Below are 15,924 nucleotides of genomic sequence, written 5' to 3' on the forward strand. Positions count from 1 at the left end.
CCAGAAGGGGGATGTGCACCCTTCTGTTTGGGGGTTGAAGGGGGCGGTAGCCCCCCCCCCCCCCCCCTCATCGCCAAGAAAATTTTGGACATGCGACAGGCTAAAAATGGCCTCAGGTCGATCTTAGGGTAACTAGTAACCGACGCCGCTGAAAAGCCTTTTTCTCTATCTCAAGTTGCAGCACTTTGAAATCAGTTTTGCTGGAGAAAAAAACAACGCAAAATAGTGATTTTTGGCAGTTTTATGACGTCCCCCCGTTGCCATGGTAAAAGGAAATTTACGATTACGCATGCTGTTTCAAAGGCTATGGTCTAGCCAAGTTTCATCAGTATTGAAATATTTTTCATAGTTTCATAGCATGAACTTGTTATATCAAGCTGTTGAATGAAAACGGCCATTTTTCGCAATATGCTCATGGGGTAAAAGGTTAATTAAAAAAATAAAAAATGTCAAAAAACAACAAATTTTCACCAAAATTAGGTGTAATGACACGTGTTAACAAGGAATAACTAGTTTTTTGGTAATTCCAGACATGAGTTTGAATCTCATGTTTTCCTTTAAAAAGTATTTTTGTGAAAAATTAAACCAATAAAGGAAATATGAAAGATCATATATGTTGTAATTGAGGTTGTATACCACATTTAAGTGAAATTATGTATATACTTAATATGCTTATAAAACAATTTTGAAACATCGAAGAATATGTAAAATATGTACTGCACATTTTTGTACATATTATATGTAATCATTTAAATATATGCATTCATTTCTTATTGGAAAATTTGACTTAAACTTTAATAGAAAATAAATGATTACCTCTCTTTATTTATATGGAATGTTAAATTCGGTAATATCTTTATAACTAATGCTTTTATGAACTTACAGAATTGATAAATCTTAATTTGAGCATCATATTTATGATATAAAATCATTAAAAATTTTGTTACAGGAATATTAATACTACAGCTATATTTAAAAATATGTTATTCATAATGTGTTTAGCAATTTCTTAGTATTTGTTACTGTAAAATTCCAAATTTTGAATTTTTACATTTTTTCTCAATTTAAACAGTTTATAGGTCAAAATTAAACAACCTGATATCATTCAGGTTTTGTATATATTGCACTTATTAACAATTCGTTTGTATCTGCGACTTAAAGCACCTACCTCGTATGTGGATGACGATTTCAAATTCCCATTTATATTTGAAACTTGGGATCAATTGTCATTGTCCTTTTCATGATAATTTTCCTCTCTTAAAAGGAAAATTAAATAAAAAGATTAAAACAAAGTATCCTCAGATATTCAGTTCTCGATATAATGGAATTCCCGATAGAATAAATAATCGCGTGTTTTTTTCACGAGTTTGACGTCATTTGACAAGGAAACCTCCAAGTCAACACTGTGTATTCAGCTGCTTCAATAAAAACTGTTTTCACGGTAAAAATGTTCAGGATAAAGGTAAACTTACTCTTTTATTTACAAATCATCAATTTTATACAGTTTTCACTAATGCTTTTTTTCTGTTTTATACAATCCTCCATTTTAATTTATCTGCAAGCCTCTGACAGCAGCCGATGGATGACGCAAGCAAATCAACATTAGTTCTAAAAATAGACCAAGTGATACGTCACTAGCACCTGTCAAAAAAATAAAATACGGAAGCAAATCAGGGCCATAGATCTTATTAATTGCAATAGTTAAATACAGACTGGACATAATCTGTATTGAATCTAAGTTGATGTTAAGACCATCTAATAAAGCAAATGAACACATTTTTGTTATTTATTCATGTTTAATATATGTGGTATTCAAAATAAGCCAAAATATGCATTAAAAGATTGTTTATTCTGGTTCATTTCAGCTTACTCAACCTGCAGATAGGTCAAGACTACGGCTATGGTCACCAACTGCTATGACATCAGCTTATAAAATGGTGAAAGATGAAGGAATTCCAGTATATAGAGCTGCAAAGCTAAATGGAGTTCCTCTTACTACTTTGAGAGACCGGGTTGATAATAGAATATCAATTGATTGTGTCAAATCAGGACCCTGCCCTGTGCTTTCTTTAGATGAAGAAGCTAAATTGTGTGAACACTTAAAAGATCTTGCTTCTGTTGGATATGGTTACACGAGGGCTGAAGTAGTCAATTTAGCCTCTGATTATGCTGTTTCTTTAGGCAAGAGGAAAGATGATCAGCCATTCACTCTTAATTGGTTTTATAACTTCATAAAAAGGTGGCCAGAACTTAATGTTGTCCGTCCTTCAAGTCTGTCTGAACAACGTGCTAAATGTGCCAGTGAAGAATCTGTCACTAAATACTTTAATGAACTTGAAAGAATTTTACGAAAATATGATTTATTTGACAAACCGCACCTTATCTATAACATTGATGAAAAGGGAATAAATACTGAATATAAACCCCCTAGTGTTGTTAGTGGAAAAGATTGTAAGGCACAAGTTATCATGTCTGAGCGTGGTAAAACTGTCACTATAATAGGGGCTGGTAATGCAGCTGGAATGCAAATCCCTCCATATTTTTGTTTTCCCTGGTGTCCGAATGTTAGATGGTCTCTTGGAAGGAAAAAGTCCTGGTGCTGATGGTATCATGACACCAAGTGGTTGGTCAAATAGTGTTGTTTTTAAAGATTATTTGCAAAATCATTTTATGAAGTTTTGCCAGGGAAGATCAGATGACACAATTCTTATACTGTATGATGGTCATCGTAGTCACATATCAGTAGATCTTGTTGAATGGGCTAAACAGCAAAATATTGTTCTGTTTGTCTTGCCACCACACACCTCTCATATCCTCCAGCCTATGGACATTGGATGTTTTGGTCCCCTGCAACTGAAATATGCTCCAGAATGTTCTAAATTTGCTAGAACACATCACAGAGTTGTCACTCGTTATGATGTCTGCTCACTTGCTTGCAAGGCGTACTCATTTGCTCTAAGTCCTTTAAATTTACAAGCTTCTTTCAATAAGGCAGGCATTTATCCATTCAAGAACTCGTCCTCTATGGTTGAACTTTTAAAGTAAAATCAAACCATCTGAACTTTACATAGTTGATGATGAAGTGACAGCATCAGGAGATCACAAAAAATCTGAAACAGCAGAAAATAACTTTTTTGATAAGAAAGGTGGTGATGTACATATAAAAATCATGAAGAAAAAAACGTAAAAGCATTAATAGTATTGTTGGTGGAAAAGCATTGGAAGGTGAAACTGTAGAAAAAATGAAAAAATACATTGATGAAAGTAACAGTAAAATTAGTTCAAATGATCCTAAAAAGAAAAAAACTAAAACTCCTAAGAACAAAAAGAATTCAGCCACCAGCTTCAATCTTCAAATAAATGATAAACAAAAGCCAGGTCCATCCAAACAAAACATTGAACTTTCTGAAAAATCAGACCTCTCTGATAGTGAAAATGAATCAGAAATACCTGATGAAGATAAGTGTTGCCAATGTCATCAATATTATGTAGACAAGCATTCCCATGGTGCAATAGAATTCACCCACTGGGCACAGTGTGATAATGCTACTTGTTCCCACTGGGTTCACCTTAAATACTGCTCTCCAGTCCGTGTTGTGAGAAAGAATACAGTGTTCTACTGCAACTGTTGTTTATAGCATGTCAACACTGGGCCACCATACTTAATACAGCCTCGTTTTGAGATTTATCTCGAGTTATCGAGAATTCAAGACGCCATTTTGGAAATCCTTTTTTTGACAGTTGTTATATTTTTTGAAAATATTTTTTATTCGTTATTTCATTGATTGTTAACAATTAAAAAACTTAAAGAGAATATATTTATGGATTCAATGATGTATTTAGAATAAAGGTGAGTCTTTTTTCCATTTCTTGTTTTTGCATTTTATTGTTACATTATCGAGAACCGAATATTTCAGGATACTTAAATTTTCGTGGTACAAAGGACATAAAAAGGAGTAAAATTCCTATTTCAAACATTGCTTTTAATTTTGTATTTCAGGCAGCCAACAAATCATTGAGAACCAAAATGGGTCTAGAAAAGACACAGAAAGAAAACTGACATATTCCATAGTGTTTTGAATGAAGATTCGAAATAAAATCAAGTAAGTTTATCTTGTAAACGCCTGGAATTTTAAATGAGGCATCTGTGACCTAGTGGTTCAGGTTGTTCAAGCCCTCTTGCCCCTCAAAGCTGTGGGTTCGAATTCCGTCAGTGACTTTGGATATTTTATGACAGGAAGCTTACCAGCTTGCGTACGGAGCATTGGTGCTTCTACTCGGGTACCTGTTTGTGCCTGAAATAATTTCTCTTTTCTGCATATGCAACTCGTGTATTTGTTTTACAGATACAATGCCAAGAGACGTCACTGGAGGAGGACAAAGCTGAAGATGTAAAATGTTTCCTCCAATCCAGTCCCACAGTCTGCTGTTTGCTATTTAAAGAGACACTATCTTATTATGCATTAATATTTCTGCAAAAGTACCAGTTATTTCCTAACATTATTAGTAAATTCTGTTTGCTATGTGCATCTTTTGTGACAAATAAAGATTGTGGGAGAATTATTTTACTTGTTTTTGATCAAAGGCATCGTTTAAATGTGTGATTAAAATTATGCTGTAACTTAGCTTGATTTTTCAAATAACAGATTTGTGTCAGGTTTGTCCGGAGCATAACTCAGTAACTATAAGTCGGATTGACTCCAATCTTGGAATGCATGCTTCTTTCAATGACCATTAGTGCAGTGCACAAGAATCGTTACCCTGTGCTTCTTAATTTTTTGAGTTATTGCCCTTTGTTAATTTCAAACTTTATTTTTGACCGGGCCATTTCTTCTACACTATAAAACTAAAAGCTATGAACCTGAAACTTCATAGGATGATAGGTCTTATTAATAAAAGGTGCAGTGCTTAAAAACCGGTACTCTGCACTTCTTATTTTTTTAGTTATTGCCCTTTGTTAATTTTCATACTTTATTTTTGTCCGGGCGATTTCTCCTAAACTATAAAAGCTATGGAATTGAAACTTTAGAGGATGATAGATCTCCTTAATAAGAAGTTCAGTGCACAAGAATCTGCACTCTGTACTTCTTATTTTTTTGAGTTATTGCCCTTTGTTAATTTCCATACTTTATTTTTGTCCGGGCCATTTCTCCTAAATTATAAAAGCTATGGACTTGAAACTTCATAAAATGATGGATCTCATTAAAAAGAAGTGCAGTGAACAAGATCGGGTACTCTGAACTTCTAATTCTTTTAGTAATTGCCTTTTGTTGAGTTATTTCCTTTTGTTAATTTTCATACTTTATTTTTGTCCGGGCTATTTCTCATTAACTATAAAAGCTATGGACTTTAAACTTCATTGGATGATATATCTCATTGAGCTACAGTGCACCTTATTTTTGTCCGGGCCATTTCTCCTTAAGGACGTTTTCGGGAGTTTTCATATAGACATATAGGCAAAATTAGAAACTGTTCTAAAGAGTTTCTTTAAACTTGGCATGTTGTTAGAATAAGATAACAGAAACATTTGAGGCGAAAAAAGAAATTAGGGTCACGTTCTCGTTTTTTAGTTATCAGCCCCTGAATCAGAATTTTTTTAAAAAAAATGCACAGGTTAAGAGAAGAAGTGGGAAAAAACTTTCTTCTCCAAATTTGTTCTTGAAATGTTGCATATTGAGTAGTACGAAGGTAAGCATCATGAAAATAAGAATGTTTTGCGCTTCATTGTGAATCATCTGTCCTTGAATTTAACGGAAAAAAAATATTCAAGGGCAGATGACTCGAAAATGAGAACGGTGACCTCAAATTGTTTTCTGTTTAAAATGTTTTTGTTATCATATTCTAATAACATGCCAAGTTTAAAGAAATTCTATTAAAACGTTTTAATTTTGCCTATATGTCTATATGAAAACTCCCGCCGGAAAACGTCTTTGACTATAAAAACTATGGAACTGAAACTTCATAAGATGAAAGATCTTTTTGAGAAAAAGTGCAGTGCACAAAAACAGGTACTCTGCACTTCTTATTTTTTAAAATTATTGCCTTTTTTGTTAATTTTCATATTTCATTCTTGTCCGGGCCATTTCTCATAAACTATAAAAGCTATGGACATGAAAGAAGTGCAGTGCACAAAAACCGGTACTCTGTACTTCATGATTTTGGAGTTATTGCCCTTTGTTCATTTTCACTTTGAAATTTGTCCGGGACATAACTCTAAAACTATAAGAGATATCAACATAAAATTGTGTAGGTAGATAGATCTCATTCAGTAAAAGTGCAATGCAAAAAGAGCAATAACTCTTACTTGCCTAATTCTGGAGTTATTGCCCTTTGTTCATTTTTACAATTAGAACTTTCCAGGACATAACTCTAAAACTATAAGAGATATCAACATGAAACCTTGTAGTAAATAGATCTCATTGAGTAAAAGTGCAGTGCAAAAGAACCTTAACTCTGTCTTGCCTGATTTTGAGTTTTCGCATTTTGTTCATTTTACACTTTGATCATTGTTCGGGACATAACTCTAAAGTTATAAGAGATATCAACATGAAATTTTGTAGGTAGATAGATCTCCTTAAGGAAAGTGCAATGCAAAAGAACTATAACCATATCTTGCCTTATTTTAGAGTTATTGTCCTTTGTTCATTTTTACACTTTGACTTTGTCCGGGACATTATTCTAAAACTATTAGAGACATCAACATGAAATTTTGTAGGTAGATATATTTCATTTAGTAGAAGTGCAAAACAAAAAAACAATAACTCTGTTCTGCCTAATTTTTGAGTTATTGCCCTTTGATCATTTTTACACTTTGAACTTCTTCGGGGTCATAATTCCAAAACTATAAGAAATATCAACGTGAGACTTTTTAGGTAAATAGATCTCATTGGGTAGAAGATCAGTGCAAAAGAACCACAACTGTCTTGCGTAATTTTAGAGTTATAGCCCTTTGTTCATTTTTACATTTTCAACTTTGTCCGGGTCATAACTCTAGAATTATAATAGATATCAACATGAAATTGTGTAGGTAGATAGATCTCATTGAGTAGAAGTGTGAGATTCCGTGTCGCGGACATAAACAAGGTCTCTAGGTCAAAGGTAAAAGGTCAAGGTCACAAATAGAGGTATGTGAGAAATGCTTGTTCATACTCAGGCTACATGCAAAGAGGGATTTCAATATTACTTTGCACAAATGTTCACTATTTTGCAGTGGAGTGTTGGTCCCAGAGGATAAGGTCAAGATCACATATAGGGGTCGACGTTCAAATAGAAATATGACAAAGTGTATAGGGTCATTTATTCATCCTTTACTGAGGGATTACAACACAAATGGTCATTCTCATGACAACATATGTGACACTTGTAAGTTAGGTCAATATATGCAAGGGCAAGGTCACTGAAAATGATGAATATCCAGATTTTGTCCAGAGCATATCTTCTTCATGCTTGGAGGGATTGTAATTTTCTATGAGAATTGATGACGTGCCCATGAACCAGGTTTATAGATGAAAGGTCAAGGTCGCATATAGAGGTCATTGAAAAAGCCTTGTCCGCAACATGATTTTTTAATTGCATAAAGGGATTTTAATTTAACTTCGTACAGATGTTCATAATTTGTAGAGTGCAAGGCGCAAAATTCAGGTCCCAGCGGCTAAGGTCAAGGTCACACATAGGAGTAAAAGTTAAAGTAAAAGATAATGAGGATGTTTATAGGAACCATTAAGTCATTATTTATTGAGGGATTGTAACACAAATGGTCATTCTCACTTGTATTTTAGGTCAATTTATGCAAGGGCAATCTATGCAATTCAACGTTTAGTGCGCATTTCATTGGTGATGGATATAAAAGTGACAATTTAAGTTTATGGCTTAGGGCATATACTTTTATGTTACCGTGTTCCATTACACCGTCATCACCTGTTTTTCAAATCATTATCTTATCTTGGCAACAATTACAAAATTCAACTTAAATTTGACATATGGATATATCATAGGAAAATGCTGGTCCCGTCAAATTTGGTCATGATTCAATGATTTTTGACAAGAGCCATGCACCTTGAAGAAATTTTCATTTTCAGTTCATTATCTCCCCAACAGTTGTACACATTCAACTCAAATTTGACATATTGATACGTCTAAGGAATGCCAAGGTCAAGTTTATATTTGGTGAGTTTTGGCCCTTATGCTCTTTTTACTTTACAAAAATAAGAACTTTCATTTTTTGTTTATTATCTCTTCAACAGATTTACAGTTTCAACACAAATTTAAGATATGAATACGCAAGTCAAGTTGGAATTTGGTCATGGTTCGATGATTTTTGACAGATTTATCCCTCTTGAACTTCGAAAAAAATCTCTTTTGTTTATTATTTCCCAACAGTTGTACACATTCAACTCAAATTTGACATAGAGATACATCAAAATATTACGTAGGTAAGTTTGAATTTGGTCAAGGTTCCATGAATTTTGTCAGAGTTATGCCCTTTTAACTTTGAAAAAAGAAGAACATTTCAGTTTCAGTTCACTATCTTCCCAACAAGTGTCCATGTTCAACTCGTTAATGATATCGGTAATTTATAGGAATACGCAGGTAAAATTCGAATTTGATCGTTGTTCGATGATATTTGACTGAGTTATCCATCTAACTTTGAAAAAAAGAAGAAATTTTCAGTTTCCGTTCATTATCAGTTGTGCACATTCAAATCAAATACTTCAAAGGATTACACAGGCCAAATTTGAATTTGGTCATAGTCCGATGATTTTTAACAGTAATTCCTCTTGAACTTTAAAAAAAAATCCAGTTTGTTAATCGTATCCCGATCAAAAAAATGAAATTTTCAGTTTCAGTTACTTTTGTAGAAAATTATGTAGAAGCTTGAAATCGCATGTGCATGTATTTAACCAGAAAATACAAATCCATTTCGAATTTGGTTTCGGTCCGATGGATTTTGACAGAGTTATCCTTCTTGAACTTGGAAAAATAAGAAATTTGCAGTTTCTGCTCTAACTTTTGTAGGAAATTATGTCCGAGATTGACATTGCATGTGCTGGTATTTTAAAAAGAAATACAAGTTAAGTGTAATTTAGTCATGGTCAGATGTTTCTTGACAGTTACCCCCTTAAACTTGGAAAATATTTTAAAATTCACAATTTCTTATCATTACCTCGGCTACAAATATGCAATTTGCAAAAAGATAACACTGAAAAGTTATAAAGGCTTTGTATTCACAGGCTCGAGTATCGAACCTAGGAAGAAAAAATATGACAAGATTGATGAAAAAACCATGTGTTCATCTTAATGTATCAAACAAACCAAAACAAAATTATGAAATAAGAGCCCATTTAAAAATATACTCTTAAACTTAGTATACTTTTAAGGGGCTCATCTCACAATTATGTTTTATTGTGGGGTTGTAGCACATTGAAGATAAATACAGGCATTTTTTTATCATTCTGGTCATATTTGTTTTTCTTCATAGGCCAGAGACTCGTGCCTTGGACACGAATGGGCACATGCAGTCATTCTCCACCAGCAAAGCTGTGAAGTAATCATGTGACTTATATAGTGCCGGTGTGACTTTAACTTAATATAATAAACAACATTGATATGACCAGAAGGTCATGATTTTTTTTTAGTTTGTCAAATTATACAACTTTGTGAACTGTGTTATAGGTCCTGAAATGATTACCCTCTTGAACTGACACCAGGCAGTAATAAGGTATGGAATGTGCAAAAGAAGCGCAGAAGAAAGAAATGGATGAGTCGCTACGGTTGCTGAGATATGATTGTTTAAACTTCATTAAGCATGGTTCAAAGACATTGTCGTACATAAGAATATTTTTCTTTTAAATAAAATAATAAGGTTCGTATTTTAGCTAGACGTTTTCGGAAGAAAAAAAGGCTATTGTTGTAGCCATGTTGTCGTTGCTGTTGTCATTGCTGTTACCGTTGCCTTCCGAAAATTTTAAAGTTGGTAACATATCTTTTGCAATTTCCAAATGGATAACATACATACTTGGACACAACAGCACTTTTGACCACACTGAACTTGACCTTCTCTCAGAAATGACATTGATCTTCAATGTCAAAGGTTTCAAGTTTGCTTTATTTATGAATGCCTATCTTGCAACACTTTTTAAACTGTGCTAGCTGTCTAAAATATAAGATTAGATTGTACCTATTGTATTCTGATCATCCCTTTTGAACCTGAAAAATCTTTTTGGTAGGGGCATATTTGTTGGGTAGATAGGGAAGGGGAAACAAATTAAATCTTATTTAAGGCCTCAGTTTTAATAACAATATGCGGGATAAATCAATCTCAATATCAATTCATTCGTTAGTCCTTTAACAAGATTGACTGTTTGTTTAATTATCTCAATTAGGATTTTAAAAAGTTTCAAACTTGTAACTATTCAACCTTTATTATGAAAAACGTTTTGTAATATATACATGTAATTACAAATATATTCAAGATATTTAAGTGCGACATCAAACTATTTAGCAATGGCTCGAGGAACCAACTTACAAACTTATTAATTTGATGAACAAAAGTAGTTTAGCAATGTATTTTTCATTTTGGTTCTTGGCTTACCAAAACAATTTTATTAACTAACTTGGCAAAAACTCGCATTTGTGTTTTATGTTTGTTAATTTGGTGTGGATGCAGAGAATACGAGTTGTTGATACTATCAGTTTATTTCTAAGACTGTCTAACAATATATAGTCAATTGGTCAGTACACTAAGTAGGCGGAGCCTATTAATCAAGTTTAAAATTGAATTAAATTTGAAACAATAAATATTTAATGAAGAATTAAATATGAAACATCTCCCTTCTTTAAAAAAAAACAAGAAATTTCTAAAGAATCTAAAGGCAAATAATGTTGATATCACTTATATCTGATTTATCTTAATGCCTGTTTTATTGTTTTCAGTTCTATTCCTCCACAGATGTTGTAAAAATGTCAGCAAATTATTTATGGCTTATCTGTGAGGTATTATGTCCATTTAATTGATAGATGATTTCACGCTAGTTCCATGGTGTATCATAACACTAATAGTCACTAAATTCACACCGACCTCACGAATGATACTATTTGTAGTCTACACGTGTTTCTTTGTTCTGAAGTACTGTAGAAATATTTGCAACTATACATAAAGATATATATTATAACAGAGGCATTATAACATTATAAAAATAGCATGTATAAGTAAATATCTTCTACAAGGTAAGTTTATGAGTTTTTTTTTTAACACAACGACCTAATCTTGTTTTATACTCATTGTCTGCATTCTCAGTCAGGGGTGATTGATGTTTGACAGGGTAGGTTTGTTTTGGTGTCTGGGGCTGTAAGACAACAGGGGATTTTTGAGAATTAGCGTCTTGACCCGGTATCAAAATTTTATTGGCAGGGTCATTTTTACCAGGGTTATGAACTTTTGTGTTGTAGGATTTAATTTCTAAAGGTGATTGGTGTAATGTAAAATTTAAACTGCTTTCAGTTTCAGAAATTGGTTGTTCATTTGATTTTAGTAGACGGTATCTATTTCGTCTATATATTGCAGCATCTTTTGTTCTAACATCATAAGATCTGTCATGAACTTTATGTATAACTTCTGCAGGTAACCAACTTTTTTCTAGCCTAATTCTAACACCTTCTCCAATTTCTAGAGGTTTGAGGGTTTAAGCTGACCTGTCATTATAATATTTTGACCTTGTTTAGCATAAAACATTGCTGTCTCTGATAACCTGTGTGTCAGGAACTTTGAGATCAAGTTGTTCTGACGTTTATGGCTAATGTTCCCTTAAAAATGTCGCTCTAAGCAGCTGGGGGCGGGGAGTTTTTTTCCAAAAGTGAAAGGGGCATTGCAAATTTCCCAGCTCGAAAGATAAGGATCTTTTCCTGCTGGTTTTGACATTGTAAACAAATTTTGACAGTTTTGACAGTAATTTCTGCCAAACCATTGCCTGATGAATGACCTGGGAATGATGCAACATGAGAAAACTCATACTGTTTTCAAAATGTGAGAAACTTTTTGCACTGTAACATGGGCCATTATCTGAGTATAATACTTCAGGTATTCCATGTCTGCTAAAGAAGCTTTTCAATTTGTTAATGACTGTACTAGATTTTGTACTTGAGATTTGACTAACCTCAAAGTATGTAGTTGCTTAGGCATCAACTATTAACACATATCTGAATTATTCCAATGAAAGAGTTCTGTAGCACAAATTTTGCCATGGCCTATTAGGTATTTTATTTGGTCTCAAGGGTTCTTTTCGGTTTGAACACATATGCTCTATACATATAGGGCATTCCAGAGCTTTTATGTATGTGGCCATGTTTAGCCATAAGAACACGTTTCGAGCTCTATTTAAGCATTTTCTACACCTAAGTGTGCATCATGGTTAATGTCAAGCATGCGTGATCTGAGCTCTATTGGAACTAGAATTTTAGTATTTTTTGAGATGACACCATCATCTCTGAAATTCCAGAATTCCATGATACTTTGAGGGCAATCTGATCTATTATTAGGCCATCTTTCATAAATAACTGATGAAATAATTTTTATTTCTGGTCAGATTTGGTTGTTAACCTTATTTGTTCCATTTTTTGGTCACTAACTGGTAAGTTCGACATAATTGTGTGTACATGCGTTCTATGCATGTGTCTGGTAAGAATTTCCGAGACAAGGTATCTACTAGGGGTATATCTTTCCCGGGATGAAAACTACATCAATACCATACGGCTGCGAATGTAGTAATATGCGCTGCATTCGTGGAGATGCTGAGTTCAAGCCTTTTTCAATATAGCTTGGAGAGGTTTATGATCACTTTGACATGTTTGTTTGTTTGTTTGTTTCATTTTACGTCTTTTCCCAACAGTATTTCAGTCATATAGGCGGGTAGTTTCCTTACCATCGTTCCTGGAGAGTTACACCAGTACTAGACTACCTTCCTCCGTGCTAAACTACCAAAGCATGTCCCGGGGATTGAACCCATGCCGGAGGTGTAACTGGATTAGAAAACATCGACTCTAACCCCTCGACCACGGAGGCGTTACTTTGACATGTAATACGTTTACCGTAAATGTACTGGTGAAACTTTTTACATCCGAAAAGGATAGCGTACAATTTCTTGGTGATTTGGGCATAATTGACCTCAGTTGGTGTACGTGTGTTTGATGCGAAACCAACTGGTTTACCCTCTTTCATGAGTACTACAGATAAACCATATTTTTAATGAGTCGACTTGAAGAGTAATTTTCTTATTTGGGTCAAAGTAAGAAAGTATTGGACCAGGGCTTTGTGTAATATTGCTTTTAACCTGTAGGGCCTTGTTTGGGGGTGCATCCCAGCTAAAATCTACATCTTTAGATAGAAGCTGTCTCGTGGGTGCAGTAATTTCTGAGAGATTGGGTGCAAATCTCTGTAAGTATGTGACCATGACTAGAACTGTTTGCAATTCTTGTTTAAAAGTAGGAAATATCATCTCTGCTATGGCCTTGACCTTTGCATGATCTATTTTTAAGCCTTGATCAGTAATTAAGTGGTCAAAGAAAGGTAACATTGTTTTCCCTATTTCCGTTTTGTCGGGATTGAGCTTGATGACTATTAATTAACATCTTCTCAAGAGTCTGTCCAGATTTTCGTCATGTTCTGCTCTATATTTGCCGTAAACAACAATGTCATCGACAATATAAATTCAATGTTTAATTTATTCTTGGGGATACATTCAGTGTCAAATCAATTATTGTTTTTAATCCTGGCAAATTTTCCAGAATATTTTCCATTTTTGTACACAATGCATCATTTGCATTCTTAAGATCATATGGAGGTCTTAGTAATCTGTATCTTGCAAAACAACAAAATAAGAAGACTTTTCTGTTAGTTGGATAGACCAATTACCACGACATGCATCTAATTTTGAAAACACAGTAACATTTGATAAGTCGGGCAATATGTCGTCGATAGTCCTATTAGGATAATGGGGTCTTTCGGATCTAAGTATAACCGTAAAGAGCCATTAGGTTTTTCTACTACAACTAGACTATTAACCCAGTCTGTAGGTTCTGTTACTTTCTTAATAATACCTAAGCTTTCCATTCTGTCAAGCTCTATTTTAAGTTTGTCACGAATGGCAATAGGAACTCTGCGCAGAGGGTGAACTACTGGTGTGACATTGTTACGCAAAAGTATTTCAAATTCCCCTGGCAGTTTTCCTATTCCGTTAAAAACATCCAAGTATGTATTGAACAGTTGCTCCTTTGTAATAGGCACGGTGGCGGCATTAGACAGTACTAACGTGATTAAGTTTAATTTAAGGCATGTTTGAAGACCTAGAATGGGGCTTGAATGTGTATGTACTATGTAAAACTCTTCTGTAGAGATTTGACCTTTATATGTACAAGGAAGATTGATACAACCATTGACTTTGAGAGGCTGACCATTGTATACGGTTAATTGCTTTTGTGTTGGAAGTACGGGACCTTATTTGCCTAATAATCTGATTATTGACCTTGGAAGAACATTGACCAAATTTAATATTAAGTAATGTTGAGCAGACTTTGACCTTGGCAAATGCCTGATTTGTTGTGCTGTCTTGCTCAACTGTATAAACATACATGTCATTATCATGAGGGGGTAGGGAATAATCAAGTCATTTGTGTTACAATTTGTTACCTCATTTACATTTTTGCTTCCTAAATCCTGTTTTCTTTTCCTACACACTTTTGCGAAATGATAAATCTTTGTACAGTATAAACACTTTTGACCATTGGCTGGACATGTACGTTTTAAATGGTAAGTCCCACAGTTATTACAGTTATTTTTATTTACAGTAAAAACTCGTTCATTGGTTCTAGAGCTGTGTTTGCTGCCATCTGTCTTCCTGCTTTGCGTCCGAAACTTCTTAAATGGTGTTGCTGCTGCTGTTGCTGCTGAGGATTTCTTGACTGCATTGATGATTGGGCTTGGCCGCTTAAATGCCTTAGCTGTGACTGACTTAATGCATAAGTGCGAGACAAGTCAATACATTTTTCAAGTGCCAAGTTTGATCCTTCATTGATGAGTTTCTCTCTTATCTGGTGGGAACGTACACCAAATACAATGTGATCACGTATCATTTCGCTTTGTATCTCATCTGCATAGCCACAGTCCTTGCATAGCCACAGTCCTTTATTAATAATTTTAACTCTGTGACGAACTCTTCAAAGGTCTCTCCAGGATTTAAACTTACACCTAGAGTATATGTGCTTCACTATGGGCGCACAATATGTTTCAAAATCTTCATAGTATGTTTGAAGGAGTTTTCTTTGATCAGCAGTAATTGTCCAGGTTGAAAAATTTGGCCACCCTTCTCACCAACCCATAGCATTAAAAAGTTGCACTTAGCTTCCTCTGTTTTCTTTTCTACTGGCCCTCCAAACATAAAGTCACAATGTTCTTTAAACTTCTTAAATGCATTTGTATGTTTTCATTTAAAATTAAATCCTGTTTTCATTTAAAATTAAATCCTAACTCACTCGTTTCGTTGATGTAAACTCTACCATAAAGATTATCTTGATTTTGGAAACATTTTATTCATTCATGATGATCAAAATATGTGAGGAAAGCAGCAAGGATCGGACGGGTTTCGAATGCAAGTAAAATAGGCATTGTGCTGTCTTCGCGTGTGCTCAAGGTGTTCCAGATCTATTCTTAACACGAACACGTTTTTAATTTAAACGATGATATAAGTAATACAAAAAATGAGTAGAATAATACTTACCAAATAATTTTGTTACAATGGTACGATTCCTCTCATACTAATCGGTTAAATCTATCTATATTGTCGGGTTTTAGCAGAAATTTTACTATTCCAATTGCTTCTGAAGGTTGCGGCTTTTACCAGGGATCACATTTTATGACTATCTCTTGTCACTTTT

General features: G+C 34.1%; 1 protein-coding gene across 1 annotated transcript; it reads left to right on the forward strand.

The window, feature by feature from the left end:
• Nucleotides 1–1,297: 1,297 nt before the first annotated feature.
• On the forward strand, nt 1,298–3,919 carry LOC132739462 (uncharacterized). Its single transcript, XM_060727184.1, has 2 exons — nt 1,298–1,462; nt 1,866–3,919. The coding sequence occupies exons 1-2, from the start codon at nt 1,448–1,450 to the stop codon at nt 2,601–2,603; spliced, it is 753 nt and encodes a 250-aa protein (XP_060583167.1). The 5' UTR covers nt 1,298–1,447; the 3' UTR covers nt 2,604–3,919.
• Nucleotides 3,920–15,924: the final 12,005 nt, after the last annotated feature.

This window comes from Ruditapes philippinarum, unplaced genomic scaffold (genome assembly GCF_026571515.1).
Source record: "Ruditapes philippinarum isolate M1 unplaced genomic scaffold, ASM2657151v2 ctg2405_1_1_1_1, whole genome shotgun sequence".
Classification (NCBI taxonomy): domain Eukaryota; kingdom Metazoa; phylum Mollusca; class Bivalvia; order Venerida; family Veneridae; genus Ruditapes; species Ruditapes philippinarum.